Source organism: Tachypleus tridentatus, chromosome 6, assembly GCF_004210375.1.
Source record: "Tachypleus tridentatus isolate NWPU-2018 chromosome 6, ASM421037v1, whole genome shotgun sequence".
NCBI classification, from domain to species: domain Eukaryota; kingdom Metazoa; phylum Arthropoda; class Merostomata; order Xiphosura; family Limulidae; genus Tachypleus; species Tachypleus tridentatus.
This window is the reverse complement of record NC_134830.1, coordinates 158224959-158245966: the sequence shown is the minus strand read 5'-3', so window position 1 is coordinate 158245966 and position 21008 is coordinate 158224959. Positions and strand designations below refer to the sequence as shown.

At 34.5% G+C, this 21008-nt stretch overlaps 1 protein-coding gene across 2 annotated transcripts in view; it reads left to right on the top strand.

Annotated features, from left to right (window-relative positions):
* LOC143254236 (neprilysin-1-like) overlaps positions 1 to 6597 on the top strand; it is a 45524-nt gene extending 38927 nt beyond the window's left edge. For both annotated transcript variants that reach the window (XM_076509076.1, XM_076509075.1), the window contains 5 exons: positions 152 to 282; positions 1689 to 1754; positions 3209 to 3322; positions 5160 to 5236; positions 6342 to 6597. In XM_076509076.1, coding sequence (XP_076365191.1) covers positions 152 to 282; positions 1689 to 1754; positions 3209 to 3322; positions 5160 to 5236; positions 6342 to 6447 — 494 coding nt within the window. In that variant the 3' untranslated portion in view covers positions 6448 to 6597. The remainder of the gene's footprint in view (positions 1 to 151; positions 283 to 1688; positions 1755 to 3208; positions 3323 to 5159; positions 5237 to 6341) is intronic.
* The last annotated feature ends 14411 nt before the right edge of the window (positions 6598 to 21008 follow it).

The following is a 21008-nucleotide window of genomic DNA, read 5'->3' as shown; positions in this document are numbered from 1 at the left end:
TATCTTGGGATGACACTTTAAATTGTTTCAGTGTCTGTTTTCCCATTTTTTTCGAAAATCATTGCTGTTAGAGTTATAAATTACAACACTTTGCGGTTGGTTACACACGTTGTTGGAATTACAACCAGTTTTATTGTTTCATTGTTTTTAGGTAGTCTTTATGATGGGGAAGGAAATGTCAAGTTGTGGTGGTCCGAGGAAACCCGGAAAGAGTTTGACAAGAAAGCTCAGTGTTTTGTTGATCAATATAGCAACTTTAAAGATGACACTACACAACTTAAAGTAATTACGTTTATTTCTGTTTCGGTACTAACCAAACCAAACTTCTAAATTACAATTTGTTAATGAAGAAGAAAGAGCAATATAAGGCCCTAGTACGATACATTTTATGTTTCAGCTATACGCAAATAATTTGTTTGTTTGTTTTTAACTTCGCGCAAAGATACATGAGAGCTATCTCCGCTAGCAGTCTCTAATTTAGCAGTGTAGGACTAAAGGGAAGGCAGTTAGTCATCACCACCCACCGCCAACGTTTGGGCTACTCTTTTACCAACGAATAATGGGATTGGCCGTCACATCATAACGTCATAAAGTGCGATCATGGTTTGTGTCCCGAGGATTCGAACCCGCGACCCTCAGATTACGAGTCGAGCGCCTTAACCACCTGGCCGTGCTGGTATTTTTAACTTGTTCACAGCCCGGCATGGCCAGGTGGTTAAGGTCCTCGAGTCGTAATACGAGGGTCGCGGGTTCGAATCCCCGTCATACCAAACATGCTTGCCCTTTCAGCCGTGGGGTCGTTATAATGTGACGGTTCAATACCACTATTCGTTGGTAAAAGAGTATCCCAAGGGTTGGCGGCGAGCGGTGATAACTAGCTGCCTTCCCTCTTGTCTTACACTGCAAAAATTACGGACGACTAGCGCAGGTAGCCCTCGTGTAGCTTTGCGCGAAATATAAAACAACCCAACCTAAAGTTGTTGTTTTTTTTCTTTTTGCTCTTCATAGACCATTGAACTCGCTGTCGTGAGATCAAAACGAGATAAATTACAGTCTAGACTCATTTAGAAAATAACAATAACTGTAATGCTCTAATAAGTATTGTATGGTAACTGTAATGTTCTAATAAATATTGTATGGTACTGATTTGAAGATGTCTAGTTCTTTCTCTCATATCATAATACAGGGTGTTCGGAAAGTCACTGTACAGTTTTGTAATAATATGTCTATTCAGTCTATTTCAAGCCACCAACTGATAGCAAATAAGAAGAATCCAAGCCTGTATTGATGTCAACGGGGGTCACTTTCAACATTGTTTATAATTGTCATTCATATTTACCTTCTGTATTCTCTATTGAAACATGTCTGTTAATAAATATGTAAGTGCACAGTGACTTTTGGAACACCCTCTAGTCTCGTAAATAAAAGCACTCATTCTAAACTGTTATATGAACAAAGCAATTATACCGATTATCTTGAGACGTATAAACGTTAAATTGTGACAGTTGCGATATAAATACAGATTAAATATTAGTTATTTTAAGAGACATAGCTGTATAAAATAATTATATTGAAGCCCAACGTAAATTAACAATCCATCGATACTATTTCTTAGTCGCGCAGTAATACCATTTTTTTATTATGTAAACCGGTTTAATATGATTTTAATAATCTTCTTACGTGCACAGCTGAACGGGAGAAACACTCTCGGAGAAAACATTGCTGACAATGGAGGACTGAGAGAAGCTTACAAAGTAAGTGGAAGTTTAGAAAACTTTTAAAACTGCTTATGTTTCATTCTACATTTTTCACTTTTATTTTTCGAAGGAAGGGAAGATTTTTCAAACATTTTACTTTCCTATAAGGAAAGCTGGATCTATCCGGAAATGACTTTCTTTCTACGTACAACTGATTACTAACTGATCGAAATAATTATATTCCAGTTTGGACAGGGCAAAACTAAACGATATGAGCTCTTTATATAAGTGTTTCATTACACAGTGAAACTCCTTTTGAATTTATATATACGTGTGTAGTTTTGGCCTATATATCTCTTCTATAATGAGCATCGTCGAAAGTAGTGCCGGAAACTGAACATAAAAATATTTTTTGTTCTACAAAAGTGAAGTGAATTTTAAAAACTGTTAAAAAATTGCAGAAATATTTTTAGGTTTATAAACATGAAATTAAATTTAAAAACTGTTAAAAATACATATTTTTGATTTAGAAAGGTGGCGTGCAATTTAAAAACTGTTAAAAACTATAAAAATAAAAATATTTTTGAGTTAGAAAAGTGAAACGGATTTTAAAATCTGTTAAATCAAACTACAAAGTTTGTTTTTGAATTTCTCGTAAATCTATAAGAAGGCTATCTGCGCTAGCAGTCCCTATTTTAGCAGTGTAAGACTAGAGGGAAGGCAACTAGTCATCACCACCTACCGCCAACTCTTGGACTACTCTTTTACCAACGAACAGTGGGATTGATCGTAACATTATAACGACCCCACGGCTGAAAGGGCGAGCATATTTGGTGTGACGGGGATTCCAACCCACGATTTTCAAATTACGAGTCGAGTGCCTTAACACACCTGGCCATGCCGGGCCATACTGTTTCCGAAAGGACTTTAGTTTCCAAATAATTTAAATATTCTTAAAGTTAACTTGTAAATATTATGGGATGTAAATTTTAATAATTATTAGAAAGTAATTTTTGTGGAATGATGTAAATCATCACTGTTTACTCTTTGCACAGTGTATTATCTAATTGTCGTAAAAAATAAAGACAAGTAAACCTGAAAAAAGTGAACACTGAGACAAAAGTGTTTCGAAGTAATATTAGTGATTGCCGCTAGATGGCGGAATATTTACTCCTCGAGAAAATCTTTTACCCGTTTATTGAAATAGAAACCCTTATAACCCGGGTTATAAAGGCTTCTATTTCAGTTTTTTAAGAGTTTTTTTGTCCTAGGTGTTTTCAGCACATGTTGAATATTACTCATTTATTGGTACTCTGGTGTTGAGTTTAGTATCTAGTTTGTAATTTGTATTAATAAGAAATGTTAATTTTGTAGATTTTTTACATGAGTTAGACTAGTTAGAATTGATTAATTAGAACTATCTTTCTCTCTCTGTAACCCACAAACTTCTTTATATTTATTGTTGCAATGTACAGTTTGTACCGTTGATGTCATTCTTTTGATTATTTTAGGGTTACCAAACCTATACTTTCAAGTATGGAGACAAAGCCAGGAATTATAGATTGCCAGGAGACGAGTTTAAAGATATTACACCTGACCAACTCTTCTTTTTGGCATTTGCTAACGTAAGAACCAGCGGGGTTTAAAACGTCTCTAATTAACAGTTTATAAACGTGTTCTTTCAAAGCGAATGCGTAATCTAACAACTAACTACACCCAGTACTGATTGTACGTTACAGATGATAAAACTATTGTTGTTTCATTTTTAAGTTTGGGATCCTAACAATCGTAATTCTCTCCTGCCGATTGTTTTGTTGTTTTTTCGGACATTTTGTTCTTTTCCGGTTACGTAATTTAGAAACACTTTAATAAAAAAAAGTGCTTTTTTCTTTTTCGTAAAGAAACCGAAATCACACACACACACACACACACACACATATATATATATATATAATTTGTTAGGCTTCAATACATTTTGCCTCCCATTGACACAGCGGTAAGACTGTGGGCTTGTTCACTAAAAATTGATTTTCGATACCCGTGCTGGGCACAGTACAGATAGCATTTTGTAGCTTTGTGTCCAACTACGAGCAAACAAATCAACACATTTTAACGCTATGCTTAGCTAATAGTAGCACAAACAGCTTAAATAATCGTTGTTAAATCGTATTGTGAAAGTTGCCAGTGGTTCAGTGACTTTCTTTTCTATGCTTCTCCTTAGTTAGGTGACAGGGGTAAGGGAACATGTTTACAAAGATCAAAAGGTGAGGTGAGTGACCCCTAGTGGTTAGTGTGCCGGACTGTGGATCCAAAGTTCCGTAGTTCGCGGAAGTATACATTTATCTTCCTTAGCATAGTTCGCATTATGATCATTGTTGCTCATGTAAGTAATGATATAAATAATGCCCCAATGACTGATGTGTCTATCGTATCCTAACCATCCTTATTAGCCCTGGTATTGGGCGAGAAGAGCCTCACTGGATATGGTTGACATATTTTAACATATCTTTCTTTGCTTTCATAATAATTCTGTTGCTGTTATTTAAACTTGAATTTTTATTATAAGGTAGCACATAAATTTGGAAGAAATTATATTATCTTACGACCTCAGTTTTTTTGTTGGGGTATTTTAGAGCAAAGCCACGTTAGGCTATGTACTGTGTTCATTGCGAGTAACTTAACCCCTAAGTAAGTCCCTAGACCAATGAATCTAAATAAACCGTTTTGCGGGAATCACTTTAAATAAATTGGTAGAAATATGAATAGCGCCATTTGTTAGCAGTATTATATAACCATATATCGCTCAGTAACAGATATATTTTTAATTTTTATTCATAAAAGCCGTGAGTAAAAACTCCCCTGACACAACGTACAGTATTTACAAAGAGAAACATCTATCTTAGACTGAATTCACAGTTTCTGTTAAGACCAAATATTCATTCTACAATATCCACTACTGACTTAAATATGTTTTGTTTAAGCTTTAGTTTATAAATTAAATTTTTTCCAACTCTTTTTGTTTCGAAAATTTTCCACACTATTGCTTCTCATCAAATATTTAGAGTTTACTTAATTCTATTATTATTATGTTTTTATGTTTTATTCGTCTGCTTTGTTTGCACCAAACATGAAACAACTCGTGTGTTCTCTGTTCTCTATGATAAAACGAATGTCAGTTTGAGATAGTATGTTTTTAGTTATTCTTATTTCTTAAGGTTCACTAAGCTAAGCCTAATGAACAGTTTTAACCCAAACTATTCTATATATATAAATAAGATTATCTTTAGTTTATGTATGAGCTATTCTTATTTCTTAGTGTTCACTAAGCTAAGCCTATTGAATAGTTTTCACTTAAACTATTCTGTATATAAAAATGAGCTTATATCTAGTTTATTTATAAGTTAAGAGCTATGAATTCAAGAATGATTGTATTGAGTAAAATACGTTTGTTCTGTTACCCAGGTTTGGTGTAGCAAAGCCCGACCCCAGGCCATAAAGAGCATGATCCAGTATGACAATCATAGTCCGCCTAAGTACAGGTACGTTTACTGATTTGATTCAAAATATTCTGTCGGTTACTCTTTGTTGAATATTCTTATGTTTCCTTTATACACCTATATGGTACTTTATTGTTGTACTCCCCTCGTGGGTCAGTTGAAAGTTTGCCTACTTGCAACACTAAAATCCGGAGTTCGATTTGGGAGATAGTTGTTGTTTTGAATTAAGCTTAAAGCCACACAATCTGTCCTTTGTTCACCACAGTATCGAACCCCGATTTTAGCTTTATAAGTCTCCATACATACCGTTGTGCCACTGGGGAGATGGACGAACTATTCGTTCTTCCTATACCTTTATAGTGATTTGCCCTCCTTTGTGGGCCTAACCCTCCATGGCTAGGTGTGCTAAGGCATTCGATTCGTAATCTGAGGGTCGCGAGTTAGAATGTCCGTCGCACCAAACATGCTCGCCCTTTCAGCCGTGGGGGCGTTATAATGTGATGGTCAATCGCACTATTCGTTGGTAAAAAGAGTAGCTCAAGAGTTGGCGGTGAGTGGTGATGACTAGTTGCTTTCATTCTAATCTTACACTGCTAAATTAGGGACGGCTAGCGCAGATGGTCCGCGTGTAGCTTTGCGCAAAATTAAAACTCAAACAAAACATAAAAACAAACCTTCCACGTTATAAAACTGAACGTCGTTGTAACACAGAGATAGTTACTCACTAATTCACACCTTGGTCAGTGACTCTAGGCGAAGCAAGTAAGAGTTAAGATAATTAAAAAACTGCAGTTATTAGATAGTGAGGTCACAGGACGCTCGACTTGCAATCTGAATGTCGCAGGTTCAAATTATCGTCTCTGACAATACTCGCCTATTTAGCCGTGGAAAAGTTATAATTTGACGGTCAATCCTACTACTCGTTGGTAAAAGAGTGGCCTAAACGTTGGCGGTGGGTGGTGTGGACAAATTATCTTTTCTCTATTATATCACTGCTAATTTAGAGAAGGCTAGCTCAGATAGCCCTCGGGTAGCTTTGTACGAATATTAAAGTTAGAATTACTAAAATTTGTTTAAAAAACTTTTCTAGACATTCATACTTATCCACGGTCTATTTCATAAATAAACTGGAAATACTCTTCGACAGAGTTTGGGGCTCTGTGTCCAATTTTGAAGAATTTGCTCGAACTTTCAACTGTAAAGAAGGTGACAATATGGTTAAGCCAAAAAAGGAACGGTGCGTCATCTGGTGAGGGTGTTTGGAATAATCTTGAAAAAACTAAAACTACCGGCTGGAAACAACGGAAGTCATTAACCAATCTGAAGACACATTATTGGAATAAGAAGAAAAAGAGAGAAAAACCTGTAAATTCAAATTAATAAAGTTTCTTCCTTTAAGAAAAGCACATGAATTTTACTTCTTTATAAACTTTTTTATCTTGGTAGATTTTTAAACTAACTTAATTTTTTTATCCTCTGATGAACGAAATTACACAATTAAAAGAAATCGACTTTTTTGAAGTTTCAAAGCAGATGAACTAGAATTTAACATTCTAAACAGAATATGTTGTAAATTATTTTCGAAGTCACTAAACCATAGTTAAAAAAAATGTTGTTTTTCCGTTTGAAATTTATAAAACATTATTATAGATATTTGTATGATATTAGTTCATAATGAAAGAAAACGCGTGTGTGTATATGGTTTCACGAGTCTAAATAACTGTTTTTTTATGTCTTGTTAACTTTCTCCTGTCATTAGTTATTCCAAACGTAATAAAGCGACACCTATTATCTCTTTGTGTGTGTTATATGTGCTTCGTATTCTCGGTGGTAATTATTTAAAATTTACATATATGCATATAAATATCTATAGGTATTTATATAAACAGTGCGGTGTCACGTACTGTTGAAAGTATAATAGTCCCATAAATTACAAATTAACTAACAGTATGTAATAAAATCACTTTATTTACATTTATTGTAGACCCCGTTAAAAGACAAACTTTTATTTAATGGCTACAATAAATTTTAATTTAACGACGTTTTTAAATCCATTTGTTATAAATTTTATAACTCATTACATTTTTATAAACAATTTAAATGCAAATTTTTCTACTTTAAATATTAAATTTTAGAGAGCGCTAGTGTATAAGACCTTAATACAAAATCGAGCGGTTGTTGGAAAATTTTTGTGAGCATTCAGGGTTGTTGCTTTTTTATTTTAATTCTAACAACAGTTATATTTTTAAAATAATCTAAACCAAAATTACTACGATGGTAATAAACGAACGAACAAAATTACAATTTAGATGGGTCGTAAGGCCTAATTCAAGCCACAATGTCTGGCTCAGTAAATCTTGGTTTGCTTGAAATACTAGGTTCATAACATCATTAATATATCATTACAGTATTAAAATTACAATATCGTGTGCTATTAAAACTATAAAATGGGGAGGGTGAATTATATACTTTCTGATAAAAATAGACGGTGGTTAATAACAGTACATTTCTACTTTTATGTCATTAGTGATTATTATACTCTCAACAGACTAAAACTATAATGTGTAATGGGGTAAGTGACATCGTGGGTTACTGGCTCTGTTGAAATTGTGGCTTGTTTCCTAGTTTTCACATTTGTTTAAATTATCTGATAACAGACACAAGTTTCACTGTACTTCTAGTTAACATAGTACTTTCTTAGCCAGATTACAGACACAAGTTTCACTGTACTTCTAGTTAACATAGTACTTTCTTAGCCAGATTACAGACACAAGTTTCACTGTACTTCTAGTTAACATAGTACTTTCTTATCTAGATAAGAGACATAAGTTTCACTGTACTTCTAGTTAACATAGTACTTTCTTATCTGGATAACAGACACAAGTTTCACTGTACTTCTAGTTAACATAGTACTTTCTTATCTGGATAACAGACACAAGTTTCACTGTACTTCTAGTTAACATAGTACTTTCTTATCTGGATAACAGACACAAGTTTCACTGTACTTCTAGTTAACATAGTACTTTCTTATCTAGATAAGAGACACAAGTTTCACTGTACTTCTAGTTAACATAGTACTTTCTTATCTAGATAACAGACACAAGTTTCACTGTACTTCTAGTTAACATTGTACTTTCTTATCTAGATAACAGACCCAAAATTCACTGTACTTTTAGTTAACATAGTACTTTCTTATCTAGATAAGAGACACAAGTTTCACTGTACTTCTAGTTAACATAGTACTTTCTTATCTTGATAAGAGACACAAGTTTCACTGTACTTCTAGTTAACATTGTACTTTCTTATCTAGATAAGAGACACAAGTTTCACTGTACTTCTAGTTAACATAGTACTTTCTTATCTGGATAACAGACACAAGTTTCACTGTACTTCTAGTTAACATAGTACTTTCTTATCTAGATAAGAGACACAAGTTTCACTGTACTTCTAGTTAACATAGTACTTTCTTATCTAGATAAGAGACACAAGTTTCACTGTACTTCTAGTTAACATAGTACTTTCTTATTTAGATAACAGACACAAGTTTCACTGTACTTCTAGTTAACATAGTACTTTCTTATCTAGATAACAGACACAAGTTTCACTGTACTTCTAGTTAACATAGTACTTTCTTATCTGGATAACAGACACAAGTTTCACTGTACTTCTAGTTAACATAGTACTTTCTTATTTGGATAACAGACACAAGTTTCACTGTACTTCTAGTTAACATAGTACTTTCTTATCTGGATAACAGACACAAGTTTCACTGTACTTCTAGTTAACATAGTACTTTCTTATCTAAATAACAGACACAAGTTTCACTGTACTTCTAGTTAACATTGTACTTTCTTATCTAGATAAGAGACACAAGTTTCACTGTACTTCTAGTTAACATTGTACTTTCTTATCTTGATAAGAGACACAAGTTTCACTGTACTTCTAGTTAACATAGTACTTTCTTATCTGGATAACAGACACAAGTTTCACTGTACTTCTAGTTAACATAGTACTTTCTTATCTAGATAACAGAAACAAGTTTCACTGTACTTCTAGTTAACATAGTACTTTCTTATCTGGATAACAGACACAAGTTTCACTGTACTTCTAGTTAACATAGTACTTTCTTATCTGGATAACAGACACAAGTTTCACTGTACTTCTAGTTAACATAGTGCTTTCTTATCTGGATAACAGACACAAGTTTCACTGTACTTCTAGTTAACATAGTACTTTCTTATCTAAATAACAGACACAAGTTTCACTGTACTTCTAGTTAACATTGTACTTTCTTATCTAGATAAGAGACACAAGTTTCACTGTACTTCTAGTTAACATTGTACTTTCTTATCTAGATAAGAGACACAAGTTTCACTGTACTTCTAGTTAACATTGTACTTTCTTATCTAGATAAGAGACACAAGTTTCACTGTACTTCTAGTTAACATTGTACTTTCTTATCTTGATAAGAGACACAAGTTTCACTGTACTTCTAGTTAACATAGTACTTTATTATCTAGATAAGAGACACAAGTTTCACTGTACTTCTAGTTAACATAGTACTTTATTATCTAGATAAGAGACACAAGTTTCACTGTACTTCTAGTTAACATAGTACTTTCTTATCTAGATAAGAGACACAAGTTTCACTGTACTTCTAGTTAACATAGTACTTTCTTATCTAGATAAGAGACACAAGTTTCACTGTACTTCTAGTTAACATAGTACTTTCTTATCTAGATAACAGACACAAGTTTCACTGTACTTCTAGTTAACATAGTACTTTCTTATCTAGATAACAGACACAAGTTTCACTGTACTTCTAGTTAACATAGTACTTTCTTAGCTAGATAACAGACCCAAGTTTCACTGTACTTCTAGTTAACATAGTACTTTCTTATCTAGATAACAGACACAAGTTTCCCTGTACTTTTAGTTAACATAGTACTTTCTTATCTAGATAAGAGACACAAGTTTCACTGTACTTCTAGTTAACATAGTACTTTCTTATCTAGATAAGAGACACAAGTTTCACTGTACTTCTAGTTAACATAGTACTTTCTTATCTAGATAAGAGACACAAGTTTCACTGTACTTCTAGTTAACATTGTACTTTCTTATCTAGATAAGAGACACAAGTTTCACTGTACTTCTAGTTAACATAGTACTTTCTTATCTAGATAAGAGACACAAGTTTCACTGTACTTCTAGTTAACATTGTACTTTCTTATCTAGATAAGAGACACAAGTTTCACTGTACTTCTAGTTAACATAGTACTTTCTTATCTAGATAAGAGACACGAGTTTCACTGTACTTCTAGTTAACATTGTACTTTCTTATCTAGATAAGAGACACAAGTTTCACTGTACTTCTAGTTAACATAGTACTTTCTTATCTAGATAAGAGACACAAGTTTCACTGTACTTCTAGTTAACATTGTACTTTCTTATCTAGATAAGAGACACAAGTTTCACTGTACTTCTAGTTAACATAGTACTTTATTATCTAGATAACAGACCCAAAATTCACTGTACTTTTAGTTAACATTGTACTTTCTTATCTAGATAAGAGACACAAGTTTCACTGTACTTCTAGTTAACATAGTACTTTCTTATCTAGATAACAGACACAAGTTTCACTGTACTTCTAGTTAACATAGTACTTTCTTATCTAGATAACAGACACAAGTTTCACTGTACTTCTAGTTAACATAGTACTTTCTTATCTAGATAACAGACACAAGTTTCACTGTACTTCTAGTTAACATAGTACTTTCTTAGCTAGATAACAGACCCAAGTTTCACTGTACTTCTAGTTAACATAGTACTTTCTTATCTAGATAACAGACACAAGTTTCACTGTACTTTTAGTTAACATAGTACTTTCTTATCTAGATAAGAGACACAAGTTTCACTGTACTTCTAGTTAATATAGTACTTTCTTATCTAGATAAGAGACACAAGTTTCACTGTACTTCTAGTTAACATTGTACTTTCTTATCTAGATAAGAGACACAAGTTTCACTGTACTTCTAGTTAACATTGTACTTTCTTATCTAGATAAGAGATACAAGTTTCACTGTACTTTTAGTTAACATTGTACTTTCTTATCTAGATAAGAGACACAAGTTTCACTGTACTTCTAGTTAACATAGTACTTTCTTATCTAGATTACAGACACAAGTTTCACTGTACTTCTAGTTAACATAGTACTTTCTTATCTAGATAAGAGACACAAGTTTCACTGTACTTCTAGTTAACATAGTACTTTCTTATCTAGATAAGAGACACAAGTTTCACTGTACTTCTAGTTAACATAGTACTTTCTTATCTAGATAAGAGACACAAGTTTCACTGTACTTCTAGTTAACATAGTACTTTCTTATCTAGATAACAGACACAAGTTTCACTGTACTTCTAGTTAACATAGTACTTTCTTATCTAGATAACAGACACAAGTTTCACTGTACTTCTAGTTAACATAGTACTTTCTTAGCTAGATAACAGACCCAAGTTTCACTGTACTTCTAGCTAACATAGTACTTTCTTATCTAGATTACAGACACAAGTTTCACTGTACTTCTAGTTAACATAGTACTTTCTTATCTAGATAAGAGACACAAGTTTCACTGTACTTCTAGTTAACATTGTACTTTCTTATCTAGATAAGAGACACAAGTTTCACTGTACTTCTAGTTAACATAGTACTTTCTTATCTAGATAAGAGACACAAGTTTCACTGTACTTCTAGTTAACATTGTACTTTCTTATCTAGATAAGAGACACAAGTTTCACTGTACTTCTAGTTAACATAGTACTTTATTATCTAGATAACAGACCCAAAATTCACTGTACTTTTAGTTAACATTGTACTTTCTTATCTAGATAAGAGACACAAGTTTCACTGTACTTCTAGTTAACATAGTACTTTCTTATCTAGATAACAGACACAAGTTTCACTGTACTTCTAGTTAACATAGTACTTTCTTAGCTAGATAACAGACCCAAGTTTCACTGTACTTCTAGTTAACATAGTACTTTCTTATCTAGATAACAGACACAAGTTTCACTGTACTTTTAGTTAACATAGTACTTTCTTATCTAGATAAGAGACACAAGTTTCACTGTACTTCTAGTTAACATTGTACTTTCTTATCTAGATAAGAGATACAAGTTTCACTGTACTTCTAGTTAACATAGTACTTTATTATCTAGATAACAGACCCAAAATTCACTGTACTTTTAGTTAACATTGTACTTTCTTATCTAGATAAGAGACACAAGTTTCACTGTACTTCTAGTTAACATAGTACTTTCTTATCTAGATTACAGACACAAGTTTCACTGTACTTCTAGTTAACATAGTACTTTCTTATCTAGATAAGAGACACAAGTTTCACTGTACTTCTAGTTAACATAGTACTTTCTTATCTAGATAAGAGACACAAGTTTCACTGTACTTCTAGTTAACATTGTACTTTATTATCTAAATAAGAGACACAAGTTTCACTGTACTTCTAGTTAACATAGTACTTTCTTATCTAGATAAGAGACACAAGTTTCACTGTACTTCTAGTTAACATAGTACTTTCTTATCTAGATAACAGACACAAGTTTCACTGTACTTCTAGTTAACATAGTACTTTCTTATCTAGATAACAGACACAAGTTTCACTGTACTTTTAGTTAACATAGTACTTTCTTATCTAGATAAGAGACACAAGTTTCACTGTACTTCTAGTTAACATAGTACTTTCTTAGCTAGATAAGAGACAAGAGTTTTCACAAAATCTGATGGTTTCTCGCACACAAGGACATGACTTAATTAAGGACGAACTGCTAATATAAAGTACGTTGTAACATAGATAATAAAATTCTATAAATTGTTTTTACACAAACATTTATACCCTTTGTGAACGCTATAATTCTTACACTATCGTGTACTTAAACGTCATAAAGTCACGCTGTTACTTTCCTCATACACTCGAGAAGCGATTGTGAAGGACCGTGAATGGAAACTGTGATGAACTTCCAGACATTGGTACACCCTGTTCCTCTCGTCTTTCATTATGTGAGTTTATCAATGGGCAAGCGTTTAAAAGCAATCTACTCCATGGCAGTCACAAAACGATCATGGCACATTGAGTCTCAACTCTTTTCACACTTCATTGAAAACGTGAGGAGCTGTAAGCTACCATTGTTGGAGGACCTTTCGGTATTGGAGTATTCATAAACTAAACGCATAAGTGCTTTTGAATATCGTCTCATAAAGGGCATATTTGCGCTTTTAAAAACCGCCGGGACATCTTCGTGACGTCAGTTTTATGTGGTTCTGTCGCACGATGTCGCTCCGGCACCTGCGCTGATTTTTGTGTAAGGCATCCGTCACAGACTTCCAAAGTCTTTTCACTGCTTTTATCTGAAGAAATTTGGCACGCTTTGAAACGTACCTCTCAGGAACAAAACCCCACTCAAGCTCAAAACTTCTTAAGAAACGTGGCCAACTCTCAGACTTTTCACGGGTGAAGAGTTATATCTCATGAACCGATCATTGTACACGATGTTGAGTAAACTCTGGAATCCACCCCTTAAGGATCCTATTATATTGTCTTCATTGCCAACTTATATATACTACAGTATTTCTGTTTCGTTTTGTTCCCAATACATAGCTACAGTTGTATAACTCGAACTAAATAAAAAACAAATCATGGTCGTTATACTGCACGAAAAGTAATATATTTATTAAATATTTTGTTCTATCTTTTAAATACATTTTATGTCAAATTTAACACTCCTTCAAACGGGAGATTTCACTGTTACAACAGAATAGTGGGAGATTTTAGTATTACAACAGAATAGTGATTTGTTTACTCGGATGTTTGTGGATTGTTCGTGATCAGCCACGCACGTGTTCAAGTTGCGTTCCATGCAAGCTTGGTTCCATATTTAATTTCATAGCATTTTTTTCTTTCTTTCTTTTTTTTACAATTATTATGGGGGAAGGGGACATTCCTCCATAGCCTGTAGTATTAGTATGGTTTGCGCTTCGCACAAATGTGTTGGTTTTTCATGCCACAGATTAGATTCCCATTTCAAACATTCTGCGTTCAAGACCTGTTAAGCTTCACAAAAAGCAGAACATATATTTATTAATTAAATATTATTTTATATTATTCAGATAAATGTTTATATCAACATTAAAGTCGCCTTAGGCATTTAAGATATCATAAGATTCTTTGAAAATATTTTAAAATAAATTTGAGTATATTTTCGAATTTTTGTGTATTGAAGCGTAAATATTTTGATATACAAAATGTCGAACACGTTTAATTTATTTAATGTTAAAAACATACAATTCTGAAATTTAAGTCGACACTTGATCCTGTTCTCCCACCACAAATGATACAATACATATATATGTATATATATATCAGGTCATCCATAAGTAATGTCCGAAACTTTAATACAGAAAGTGCATCATCATTTCTGTCTTTGTAAAAGGCTTTAATGACTAAACTATGTAGTAGAACGTGTATATAAAAATATTCAGACAAATAATAGAAACTAACTAAACTCCACTTATTCAGATCATTAATCAAATAAACTCTTATGAAGATAGATGTGACTTAGGAGCACATCAGGCATATAATGTTTTATGAGTTTAGAAAAGGCAATAGTGCAGCAGAAACTACACGAAACATTCAAGGTGTTTATGGTGCGGAGTCTCTCAATGAAAGAAAATGTCGAAGATGGTTTCAGAAGTTCAGATCAGGTATTGTCACAGCTTAAGTGATGCGTCACATTCAGGTCGTCCTGTTGAGTTTAATGATGTCTTGCTGCTTGCTGCACTTGATGAAGATTGTGCTTTAACAGTTGAAGAACTAGCACAGAAGCCTAATTCAACCCATCATCTGTAACAGCTTGGAAAGGTGTCAGAACTTGGAAAATGGGTCCCTCATGATTTGACTAAAGCCAACCTTAGGCCAAGAGTGGACATTTGCACTTCTCTGCATTCTTGTAAACGTATCTCACTGTTTTTTGGACAGGTTAGTGACTGGAAATGAAAAATGGATATATTATAAAAATATTGAGCGCTGCAGACAATGTCTCAGTCCAGGTAAACTAGCTAAAGCACAGCCCAAAATGAACCTCCACCCTAGAAAAGTCTCATTAAATGTTTGGTGGGATATTGTTGGTATGATCAACAGTTGCTGCCACTCAATGTAACAATTACATCAGACTTCTATTGTCAACAGTTAGAGCGTTTGAATGTTGCACTGAAAGAAAAGAGTCCTGCTTTGTTCAATCATAAAGGTGTTGTGTTACACCAGGATAATGCACGGCCCCATACAGCAAGGATCACATCTGTAAAGATTGAAGAGCTAGACTGGGAAAAACTTCCACATCCTCCTTATTCTCCAGACCTTGCCTCATCTGATTATCATCTATTATAAAGTTTGCAGAACTATCTTGATGAAAAAGAGCTTGTAACACATGAAGATGTCAAAACTACCCACGATACATTCTTTTCCTCCAAATCCCAAGAATTTTAAAAGCTTGTGAATCGTTGGCAGGAAGTAATTAATAATAATGGAACAAACATTATTGATTAAATAACATTAAAAACGTTTGAAATCCTTTCTATTTTTCTGAACCTAAAATCGGACATTACAAAAGGGATGCCACCATTTCGGTCTGAGCAATGGCCTAGTCGTTAACGTCCTTAGTTTGTTTAACTATATGAGGGCTATCTGCGCTAGCTTTTCCTAATTTAGCAGTGTAAAACTAGAAGGAAGGCAGCTGTCATCACCACCCACCGCCAACTCTTGGACTACTCTTTTATCAACGAATAGTGGGAATGACCTCACATTATAATGCTCCCACGGCTGAAAGAGTGAGCATGTATGGTGTGACAGGGATTCGAACCCGTGACCCTCGGATTACGAGTCGAGTGCCTTAACCATCTGGCCATGCCGGGCCCAACGTCCTTAGGCACTGGTTTGGTTTGAATTTTGTACAAAACTACACAAGGGATATCTGCGCTAGCCGTCCCTAATTTTACAGTGTAAGACTAGAGGAAAGGAAGCTAGTTATCACCACCCACCGCTACTCCTTTACCAACAAATGATGGGATTGATCGTTACATTATAGTGTCCACATAGCTGAAAGGGCGAGCATGTTTGGTGTGACGGGGACTCGAACCCGAACATTGATTGCAGGACAAAAGAACGTGCGAAGAACTTTAAAGGCAGTAGTTTCAGAAGTTAGCAGTGGCTATATGTAGATAGCGCTTTGTTTAGCTTCGAGCGAAGATTCTGAAAAAAACAAAATACACAACAAAAACCATCCTTTTTTTTTTCTTCACTAATATTCAAAGTAATATCAAATACGCCCCGAGTATCTCGTACAGTTTATAGTGTGTGTGTTTGTTGCAGGTCCAAAGTTTTCAAATATCACGTTACTCAAGTATATTTAATACAGTATTCAAAACATCAATACGTTTTGTTAGTCCTATCATCCGAGTTAACTTTCTCTTACTTTTGTACTTTTTCAGTAGCGACACCTACTGAAGGATGAAGGTTTTACGTCAGTAGAGATAAAAACCATGTCGACAAAAGTAACAGTTTCCTCACTCAAACCCCGGTTCCTGAGACATCAGAAACAAGAGGTTGACTGTCGGCAGATCCTGTGAGCAGTGTCTATTATGGGATGTTTGTGTACTTGAACGACATCTTGAAAAGTTACGATAGCAGATGCAGTTCCGTATCTTTGTTAGTTTATATGAATTGTTGTATTCAATTTCAACTTGCTATTGAACGTTCCTATTAGTCTGTTCCTAGTGACGTGACCAACAGAGCGCAGAGGACGGATACCCTACAGAAGAAGCTCCTCTGCCCTTAAGAGAAATTACTCGCCAGACGGGCACGAGAGGGCACGTTGTAGAAATCCTGACAAGGCAGAAAATTTACACCGCTACGACCACTGAATAGTGTGTATAGCACGTGCTATTGGTGAGGTAACAATACTGGAACTCGCCTGATGTAGTCACACACGCACGAGCGCGAGCTCTCACCTGAAATCAATGCGCTATGTTATACGAAAAAGTTGTTCACAATAAAACACATATCGACCACAAAACGAGAACTTTGAACTTTGTTTTCCTTCCCCGTGTTTATCACAGAATTGCTAGGATGTGTATTTCTTAACCCTAGAATTACCACGTGACCTCATCGGACTTTTACATAATATTTTCAAACTTATTCTTTAATCAAAACAGTTGTAATGACTTCATTTATTACAGAGTTCCTAATACTGTGCCAGTCAGAAAAGGCAGATTAAAAATTCTCTCAGAATGACAACTTATCTCATTAATGCCTGTTAGACATTCTTATTATGCTCAACACAGAAAATGAGTCAGCACAGTGCATTGTTTGAACCTTTCCGACAGTGAACGCAATAGAAATATGTAATTTAAGGGTAACTGAATGTTAATTATATATTGGGTTGAGTAATAATTCGTGAGCGTTTTTTCAAGTTAAAAAAATATATTCATAAATGAAACGCTTTCACAAAATAGTTCATGTCATTTGGTAGATAATTTTTTGCTCTAATAGATGGTGTGTTTGATTTTCATATGTCTTTAATTTTTGCTTTCATTTTCAGCTCATTAAATGGAATGTCAAGTGGACAAAATCGAGCATTTTCGACACCATCTGCTTTTCGCATTTAATTTCTTGCAATTTCGTTTAAAACAATGCATACTATATACCTAGGTATTACATGAAATAAAGTATCATAATAAATGTTTTGGGTGTAATGTGTTCATGCATTGAAGTATTGTATAGTCTTGCATGTAATGCTTGAATGAAATTATTTAAAAACGCTCACGAATTATTCCTCAACCTAATACATTAGATGTTACTTATAGTATAATAGTATCGTTATACAAATAATAACATCATTTTTAACTAGAGATAGTATGTATTGATCAAATACAAATCTAAACAATGTGTTCTGAGCAAATAGTATATCGAAACCCGAACTTTAGCGTCGTAAAAGTTTGCACACTTATCACTTAATCATTAGGGCAATTTGCCAGAGAAAATGAAAACAGGAGAGAAAAAATGCATCTGTTAGGTTGTTTTTGATTTGAATTTCGCACAAAGCTACCTCGGGGCTATCTGCACTAGCCGTCCCTAATTTAGCAGTGTAAGACTAAAGGGAGGCAGCTAGTCATTACCACCAAACGTCAACTCATGGGCTATTCTTTTACCAACGAATAGGGAGATTGACCGTCATATTATAACGCCCCCACGGCTGAAAGGGCAAGCATGTTTGGTGTGACGGGGAACCCAACCCGCGACTCTCGGATTACGATACGAGTGCCTTAACCACCTGGCCATGCCGGGTCAAATGTTTTTGATCTGCGAAGTTTGGAAAACTATAAACCAGTGTTGTAAAACATGCTTTAATCAAAGTAAGCATCGTTTGTTTCAACACACTTTTACCAACGTGTAACGATGCTGTTTATGCACCTGCTGTAGAAATCAAAGTTTCTATGGTCAATAAACTCCCTGAAAGCTTCTTCTGCGGCTGTCTGGTTTTGAAAGTGTTTATTGCTCAAAAAGTTGTTAAAGTGCTTACAAAATGAAAATCTGTAGTAGAAAGGTCTGGGGAATAAGGTGGATGAGGCAGAACCTCGATTCCCTATTCGTTCAATTTTTGGAGCGTCATCCTTGACAGGTCTCATAACGCCGATTTTGTTGATCTTCAGTCAGCTCATGCGGAACCCACTTATCCAACTTTTTCGTGTTTCCAATCGCACTCAGGTGGTTGGCAATGTTTGATTTGCTTGTGCCTAGTTTTTCTACAAGCTCACGTACTGTTGTGCGAGGGTCTGTTTCAACTGTCTCCCTTAATATGTGTTCATATAAGAATGGCTTCCTTCTACGACCTTCGTGGTCTTCAAGACTTTCATCTTTATGTCGAAACATTTGAAACCAACACTCAGTAACAGATCCATGGCCGGTGTAGTTCCGGTAACTTTTCGTCCAAGTTTGAAGTCGTACAGGAAACTCAGACGAAAGTTTCTGTCCATGCTGCCTTGGGGGTTACGAAACTTACTGTGAGTAGAGTTGAAACATCAGACAATTAAGACACCTTGTAAGTGACAAACGTTGGATTAAACCAACCAACGATAAGTTGCTTAATATTCAGCTTCTAAATGTCATCATGAGAATTCCGACTTCTAGACAACATAATATATATACATTTTTAGAGAAAAAATTACTTATCCTTATTTTCATTTTTCGATTATTTTTCTTCTTTACTTTGTAGAGTAGTCACCTTCCTACAACTGTCCGCAGACAGTGAAGGGTGACAGAGATGTTGGGCGTTGTGTGTTTGAGCACCCACATCTCGCTCTCCTAATTTCTATATCGCTACTCCTTTATTTCATTTCTTTGTGTGAGACTGGAGAATGGAGGTGACGACTGATAGACGATGTATCCCCACCGCAATGTGGGTTCTACTTTCATGCCACCTCCAAAACCCAGGGTACATTTTATGTCCCACATTACACTTGTACTCTGGGATATTTTAAATTAGTGCAGCATTTTTTTTTATAATTTTTTACATTTATTTTGGTTTCTGTTTATTTTTAGGTTATAACTAACTAAAATATATACGTTATTATTTCTGATGAGGGTTGATTCAGTGTTCAAGAAATAACGAACCGCGTTGACTTTCGTGGATATAACAACGCCTTAATGAACCACGTTAACTTTAATAACTATAACAGTGTCTTAATGAACCACGTTAACTTTAATTAGTATAACAGTGTCTTAATGAACCACGTTAACTTTAATAAGTATAACAGTATCTTAATGAACCACGTTAATATTAATAACTATAACAGTGTCTTAATGAACCACGTTAACTTTAATAAGTATAACAGTGTCTTAATGAACCACGTTAACCTTAATAACTATAACAGTGTCTTAATGAACCACGTTAACTTTAATAAGTATAACAGTGTCTTAATGAACCACGTTAACTTTAATTAGTATAACAGTGTCTTAATGAACCACGTTAACCTTAATGAGTATAACAGTGTCTTAATGAACCACGTTAACCACAATGAGTTTTAAAGTGTCTTAATGAACCACGTTAACCTTAATGAGTATAACAATGTCTTAATGAGCCACGTTAACCTTAATGAGTATAACAGTGTCTTAATGAACCACGTTAACCACAATGAGTTTTAAAGTGTCTTAATGAACCACGTTAACCTTAATGAGTATAACAATGTCTTAATGAGCCACGTTAACCTTAATGGGTGCAATGGTTTTTGTTGTTGTTGTTGTTTCTTTATTGTTAATTTGAACCGTGGACGAGTGATAAGTTTTATCATGATTTATCTCGACATGTTCAAAACTATGTAATAGATTGCGCATGCGAACATTTTAATTTCATCTTTGTTTTTTCCAGTTACAAATAACTATAATCTAAACATTTACCCTGTAAACGCTGTTCTTCCCTGCCATTTTTGTTTGATATTGAATAACTTATTTGAAATCAATTCCATGTGTTGTACAGGATTTACCATATCCAGGTATCAGAGCCAACGTCATGGTATTCCCCCGAAACGATCAGACTGGTAAGTGAACTTGCTTCTCGTCATTTGAAACCATAAACTGTCTTTCTGCATCTTAACAACACAGTTTGACCTCTAACTGACAAACCAGGCTATGGCCGTCAAGAGAAACTTTATGTCGCCTCCAGCGGCTTTCTGGTAATAGGTTGGGCCAGGGAA